This window comes from Quercus lobata, chromosome 2, assembly GCF_001633185.2.
Source record: "Quercus lobata isolate SW786 chromosome 2, ValleyOak3.0 Primary Assembly, whole genome shotgun sequence".
Classification (NCBI taxonomy): domain Eukaryota; kingdom Viridiplantae; phylum Streptophyta; class Magnoliopsida; order Fagales; family Fagaceae; genus Quercus; species Quercus lobata.
The window spans coordinates 23,643,929-23,651,660 of record NC_044905.1 but is presented as its reverse complement, the minus strand read 5'-3'; the positions used below and the strand labels follow the sequence as shown (position 1 = coordinate 23,651,660).

The 7,732-nt window shown below is 32.8% G+C and overlaps 1 protein-coding gene across 2 annotated transcripts; it reads right to left on the bottom strand.

The window, feature by feature from the left end:
• Nucleotides 1-490: 490 nt before the first annotated feature.
• Nucleotides 491-5,856, bottom strand: LOC115975025 (putative F-box/LRR-repeat/kelch-repeat protein At1g11620). Of its 2 annotated transcripts, XM_031095654.1 has the most exons (3): nt 5,509-5,856; nt 3,800-3,836; nt 491-1,973 (listed from the first exon to the last, which is right to left on the bottom strand). In XM_031095654.1, the coding sequence occupies exon 3, from the start codon at nt 1,943-1,945 to the stop codon at nt 686-688; it is 1,260 nt and encodes a 419-aa protein (XP_030951514.1). In that variant the 5' UTR covers nt 1,946-1,973; nt 3,800-3,836; nt 5,509-5,856; the 3' UTR covers nt 491-685. The 2 variants fall into 2 exon arrangements, with proteins under 2 accessions (XP_030951514.1, XP_030951512.1); XM_031095652.1 differs by lacking the exon at nt 3,800-3,836 and having other exon boundaries at nt 5,509-5,853.
• Nucleotides 5,857-7,732: the final 1,876 nt, after the last annotated feature.

Sequence of the window (7,732 nt, the reverse complement as noted above, 5' to 3'; positions counted from 1 at the left end):
TCCAATTAGCAAACTTCAATATACACCATCCCTGTCAGAAACGTTCTTTTTTCCCCCTTTTTCTATTGCGATGCACACCACCTTAATAGTCTAGCCCACACCAAACTAAAGCTCTTATAATGAGCCTGCTATTACATAAAGAAACCTATTCTAATAGAAATAGGAGACTGTATGCCTATAGAAAAGAAAGAGGCGGCTTTTTTAGTATATATACAACTTGTGCATATGGGAAATTGCAAGAGTGCAAGCCGCAAATGAGGAGAGAGAGAAGGAGAGAGATGATGTTTTTCTTTCATAGTAGTTCTGTTTATTCTTAAATTACTATCAATCCAAATGAAACAATGCTATTATGCTAGCAACTAGCAAGCGGAATGAAACAGTAAATACATAAAACAAAAATTCTTGTATTAACACAATTAATCCTAGATTCTGCTATTCCACCTGTCAATCGTGGAGATGAAGTAGAGAGAAAACAGAGGAGAGGCCAGAATCAAGTGGAATAAGAACATTTACTTACAGGATGGATACTAAATAGTCAGGTCAACTATAATATATTGGTAGACTACTCCCCAACTGTGCATACATACATAAATAATAGCAATCCCAAGGTCATAGGGAAAAAGTTTGACAAAAGGGGAAAATCTTTTATGCTAATACTTGGCAAATTTGTACATGAAGGAACATATCAATAAAACACATCCTGGCTTCTTTCCCTGCTAGACCATGAGATAAGGCTGTTGACATGAGGATGATACATACCTGACATTTTAAATCTTTCCTGTTCCATTTCAATTTTTCTCATCACCTGGAGTTGGAAATCATAAGCATAAAATGATCCGTCTTCGTCCCTCTTGAAAATCATATCTCCTTTGATTCTTAAACTGTAAAGGGGGACCATATCCAAAATACAGCCCATTTTGATACTAAGTTGCCTTGTCCAAAGTTCCCCTAAACCCTTCAAGATCCAAACGCTTATCTGGTTCTCTTCTTCATGAGTGACAAAACTCAAGAAACCACGCATCTCAACAATCCTATCATGATACCGACTACTTTTTGGGAGAGGTATTGTATGAAACCTCTCCTTGTCCACTTCAATAGACACTAAGTAATCACTACTATCAATATTAGGTACCCAGTGCAAAGCTCCAATTGCCAAAACAGGCAAGCATCCAAGCCAGCGCAAGAGTCCAAAAGAAGGTCCATTCACTGCTCTCCAAACTCTAGTACCAAGATTTAATATCTCACAACCGAAATACCTCAACTCATCCTGAAACAAGTGCACCACTTTATATTCACCAATAACAGTGCAAAATGCAAAGCCATACGATTCTTTATCAGCAGGACATAAAGTACCCAGAGGAAGAGAAATCAACTTCCTAGTCACAGGATTTATGACTATAAGTCCTCCTTTCTTCAGTTTGTTTTCAAGCAAAATTAGACCATTGCAAGCAGCCCTAATATGGCCTGTGCAACTTACACTATATTCTCCTATTTTGCTCCTTCCATTGTTAATTTCCAAGAACTTGATATAATATTTCAAAGTGGGGTTTATGTTTGGCTGCACTAAAACAGGGACCGATTCTGACTGAAGGAGTTTTGCCTCAACTGAAAAGGTATTTGGTTTCTCAACTGCAATTGGTCGCGTAGAAAAAGGGTACAGATTTTCTTCTTTAATTGATGATATAAAGATCAAAACAGATTCTGATCTTTCGAGATGATCATCAATGAATTTGAGGCTATTAATTATAGTATACCATGGCTTACAAACAAACCTTGACCTTTGAAGAGACTCAAGAGGAAGTCGAAGAAGAACGTTTGAGATGCAATCTTTAGGAATATAGGGTACAAGAGCATCTTGCAGCTTCTTTTTCTCTTCCTTTGACAATGCTCTCTCCTCCACTAATCTTAAAAAGCTTGCCTTCTTGTCACCCATTAGATTGGCCATTGCACCTTTTTAATTATGGTTGGAATACCTATAGATAAAATGATCATTTAGAAAAATTTTGTTAATGATTGTAATTGTTAGCAGATAAGAAACATATAAAGAGAAAGATGGAGGGTGAGACTGAGGGATTAGGGGGAACATACACAACCAGTTTCTTAACATTTCAGGAAATTATATTAAATAAAGGGGGGAAATTAAAATATTTACAAAGTGAAGACTGTATTAAGAAGAAAGCAATGGATGTAAAAAACAATGTTATCACGCAAAAGGATAGTATTAACCAATTTGTACTGAAAGGAAAAGAAAACCATATTGTTATCAGAGTAGGTGGCCCCAAATCCGAATCATGTGTCCACTTAACTCCCATTTAAGAAAATTAAAATTCCAAGTACTGGACCCCACTTATTGAAGGGAGGTCTGGACCCACACATGAGGGGAAGCGTTAAAATAATGATTAAATTCATTCTTTCCTGTCAACTTAAGTTTTTAGGGATCAATGGTAGTTAATCAGTTCATATTGTAGAATCCATATGACAATGAAAATGTACCAACACCATATCTTGTGCCTTTTCTTCTCCCCTATTAAGTAAAATATGAATTGAATATATTTTTATGATGTATTCATTTCCATATGCCCTTATTTTGATGAATTCACATACATGATACATCTAAGAATAAATAAATCATGGAAGAAATATATGTAGTGAAAGATATTTTGTGTGGTAACTACTATCTTGTTTTTGGAGCAGTACCATTCTATTTCCTTTCCTGTGTGTGGTATAAACCCTGTCACCATTAAAATATGTACACAAACATACAAGGCCAAAGCCTATACATACTTAGTAATAAACTTTATTGAAAAAAGATGTAAGAAAATACAGAGGAAAAAAGCACACAGGCAGTGTGCTAGAAGCAACAAAGAAAAAATTAAGTAAAAATGAAAATGCAAAAATCAAGCATATCAGGTAAAGAAATGAAAGAAAAACATTAGAAGCATTTGCCCAATCATGCAAAGTCTGAAGTAATAGAAGCTTCAACTCATGAATCGATCTTTCAATCCCTTCAAAGGTACTTGAAATCAAAACTTAAAACAAGACAATTATAGTCATAATAAAGAAAAGCATCAAGAATAGAGATATTAAATATAAAATAATTTTAAGAAGAAAAAAAAAAATCAGCAAAGTGGAAGTGGTGGTCATAAATAGCAATAACTAAGGAATCCCATGATAAAAGAACCAATGCAAGAATATACAGTAGTTCTGATTGAGTCAAAGGTGTAAAAGATATGCGGAAGAATGTCAAAAGCAAGGTATCTTTATTTTGTAATCTTAACTACGATATTGAAAAATCAAAATATGTTGGAAAAAACAGAAGTAATCTCCTATTACACATTAAATTTTATTAAATGAAAGGGTATGCAAATGAGACTATACAAGAGAAATGTGGGAAAAAATTAAAATTAAAATCTAAAGAGTTACACAACTCCAAAAATATCATTTTTCAGTTTTATCACTGTGAATTTGATCCCTTTAAATGTCCTTATGGTCTTGCCAAATACATCACATAAGGCGTGATTGAATTAATTTTCAATAAATCATTATTTGGTAATCATATATAATTTATGTAGAACCATAACATGGAATGAGATACTAAAGGATTAATTTTGGCAGTTATAATACATAAGTTTCTGACTTGTCAGTTAGGCAAAAACTATCAGAATTGGAGACTAATATTCTTACTCTACCAACCATTCGGAAAGGTTTACTCACTTATGATGCTCTTCGTAGAATTTGGTCAAATACTTCATCCATAGGAAAAGAAAAGTAAAAAAAAAAAAATTGCAGCGAATCTAACCTACTTCATTTAAGTGGTCCTTGTCACAGTTTTGGATCTGCAGCAACCAAATTGACAGAAGTTTATCTTAATGGTAGGTGAATCCAAAATTATGAACCAAATGAACTACAATATCAAAAAATAATTGATAGAATGATCACAATTTTTTTGTTTTTGATCAAAGATGAATTTTATTGAGAGAGAAGGATAACAAGCTGGCCTCCAAGTACAAAGGTGGTGTGCTGCTACAGGCCTATATAATCAACAGAAGTTAGAATGATCGAAAACTATGATTCGGATTTTCAATTCTGTTCTGACCCTTTTTGCTTCTTAGTGGAAGATACTCATTGAGGAACTCTCAATAGTCATTTAGGATAAATAAACCTTAAATGACACCAATTTAGCCTGCTTTAACCAAGCCTTAGTTACAAAATTTTGGGGTCACCTATGGATTCTCAACAAACTAATCGGGGTCAGCCATGTGTATTCTTTTCCACCATTCTATTATATTCTGGAGAATAATAACGGATGGTCCAATTGCAATTCTAGCAAAAATTCAATAAACTGAACGCAAAGATACATTTTTAGTGAATGATAGAAATCAAAAGAAGGAAATCAAAGATATGTATTTTAACAATTCAGAGTTTTTCTTTTTTGAACTCCCAGGACAATGGGAACAGTTTCCTGATAAACAAAATTCAGGTAGCATAAACCAGGTCAGACTGTTGTACATCATTACATGACTTTTAGCGTGCTTGAGCTGACAAGGATGCATGACCCTTTTAGCTTCTTTGTGGAAGATACTCATTGAGGAACTCTCAATATTCATTTAGGATAAATAAACCTAAAATGACACCAATTTAGCCTGCTTTAACCAAGCCTTAGTTACAAAATTTTGGGATCACCTATGGATCCTCAACAAATTAATCAAGATCGGCCACATGTATTAAGCCAGAATTATTACTGATTGATTTCATTTGATTTGAATTTTATTTCTGAATTTAATGTTATTAATTACATTGTTTCTTTCCTTATTTACTCCAAGAGTATAGTGATGTGATAGTTCTCTCTTTATTATGTACTATTGTGATCACACAAATTAAATTCATGGTGGTATCCCATAAAATAAAAATCCTACCCCACAATTCATGCGAGTACAAGGTTACCACGTCACTATACTCTACAAATATTGATAAATCCATGGATTACATGTTCTTCTAGTATCCTCTATGCTTGTAAAATTTCAAGGTGATCAAAAATCGAGTTTAAATTTTATGTTTTTATAGTTTAAAATTATGCATAAAAAATAATTTTATAGATCAAACTCTAAATAACATACACAAAATTTGAAACGCATATTAATAACATATTATTAATAACAAATAGAATATTTAATCCAAGGTGAGATTTTCAAGATATGAGTTCACTAAATCCTTACAAAAATTGATATATATATATATATATGGCTTAGGGTTTGTTCAGCTTTTCTTTCTAAATCCTTACACAAACAGCATCAAATTTGGTGTCAAAGCAAACTCAAAGACAGAACTAAGTAAGCACTAAATTGACTGAGAGCTGAAATTTCATTATACAACAAATAACATGTTTATTACACAAATCTATCTATTTGGACGATGAAATCTACTTTTGTTCAAAGCGATTAAAAAAAAAAAAAAGTAAAAATCGAAAATCCGAAGTATTTGAGGAATTCGATCGTGGTGATGTCGTACCTGATGACGTCCGTCGTGTCGCCTTCGTTGTCTTAGAAAACCCGATCAGTTCCGCTACACAGTTTAGTATGAATGAATTCTGAGACTTTTGCGATGAAAGTTTGCTTAAAACTTTTAAAAGAGGACCGTGACTTTTTAATTGGGACGATTAGTCCAATAATAACAATTTGTAATTTTGTTGTGAAGAGAGAGAGAGAGAGAGAGTGTGTGAAGTGATAAATAAAGCAAATTGTATTTGATTTATTAATGATTAAAAAATATATATAGGAACTTGACCTAACTCTTTTTTTGATGGTCCCTTGTGGGAGACTAATAAGACTGGGAATAAGTAACTGTACTCCCAATCGAGAGAGAGAGTGGGAGTAACTCCTAAGATGTTTGACCTTGGTTTGAGACGTTTGACCTTGTCGATAGTGTCCAACCCCCCTCAATTCCGCCAAAATGACTCCAATCTTGCTGCTTTTTATTGGACAAAGTTTTTCTAGCGTGATTCAGCACACTATTTTCAAATAATTAAAAAAACCAAATGATTTATTAAAAAACCAAATGAAGAGCCATCCATACAAAATTTTTTAATAAAAAATTATATATTATTATATAATAAAAGCTGGGTTTAGAAGCCGTGGTTGCGTCAATTCATGATGCATGCATGGACCATGTGGCGTAGCAATTAAAAACTCATTATTCATTTCTTTATAATAATTATTTATTTTGTTATTATTTTTCAAATAAAATATATATTATAAGATTATTATAAAACCATGCAAGGCACAAGCTTTTAACTAATAATATATATATATATATATATTTTTATCTAATAGAGGTGTTTGAGTAAATTTATACAAACTCCACTTTCTATCTTCCCATTTTTCTTTTCAACCAAACAAAAAAAAAAAAAAAACATTACTTCACTTTTCCACCCTTCAAACGAAACATAAATGACAAAAAACTAAATTTTTTCCGTCCTTCCACTTTTTTATCCTCCCACTTTTCTATCTTCCGAACCAAACGGACCATATGGAAACGTGAAAGGATAGAAAATAAAGAAGGGATGGAAAAATGGAAGAATAAAAGAGTGGAGAGATAGAAAATAAAGTTTGTATAAATTTACAACTATGTCCCTATTAAATAAAATAAAAAGTAACACTTTTCTTATTAAAAAAATTGTGTATGGACACTTGCAATTTTTTTTAATTTTTTTGAAATGTGGCATAAGCCAAAGGATAAAAAATATATAAAAATAAATAATAATAAATATAATGAGAAGTACAGTAAAAGAAAAAAAAATCTAAAGAAGAAAACCAAAGAAAAATAAACAAATGGTATAATAGAAAAAGACAAAAATCAAAGGAAAAATAAAAAGAAACCCAAAACCTCATAGTGGAGTAGAAGAAACGGAAAAACAAAAGAAGAAAAAGACAAAAGATAAAAAATTAAAAAAATAAACTAATGAGAAGTACAGTAAAAGAAAAAAAAATCTAAAGAAGAAAACCAAAGAAAAATAAACAAATGGTATAATAGAAAAAGACAAAAATCAAAGGAAAAATAAAAAGAAACCCAAAACCTAATAGTGGAGTAGAAGAAACGGAAAACAAAAGAAAAAAAAGACAAAAGGGTAAAATATCATTTTCGTATCTAAACTATTACAAAAATTTATTTTTTGTTCTTCCGTTTATGTATGTTAGTTTATGTCCTATATGACCTGATGGGATGCTAACACAGTATCCGACTAAGACTAAGCTATTTTATTTAAAGATATATAAACATGTGGCAAAAAATTGTTGGCACACATGGAAACCATTTCTTAAAGAGATTAAGGTTGCATTTGTTTCAGCTGAAAATGGATTCGGGAAAACAATTTACACCCTACCGTATGTTTAGTTGCGCATAGAAAATATGGTCAAATGGAAAATCATTTCCGTTGACCGTAAAATACCCACCCCACACCCATAAATCATTTTACACTTTCATTTTACCTTCAAACCATTTCTACTCTCCTCAAAAAATTTCTCTCCTCACTCACTCTCATCACTCACGCCAAGCCTAAGCTGAAGGACGGAGAGAGCTATCGCCAGTGAAGCCCAAATCCAGTCCCCGACCCACGACCCTGCCGATCTGATCACGCCGCTTAAACCCATCGCCGATCTGATCGCGCCGCCTTAAACCCATCTCCGATGAACCCAATCTGATCGTGCTCGCATTCGCCTCTGCCTCGCGATCTCGC

What these genes read in the sequence shown, in the direction of transcription:
- LOC115975025 (XM_031095654.1), bottom strand. Translation starts at nt 1,945, where the DNA reads ATGGCCAATCTAATGGGTGACAAGAAGGCAAGCTTTTTAAGATTAGTG.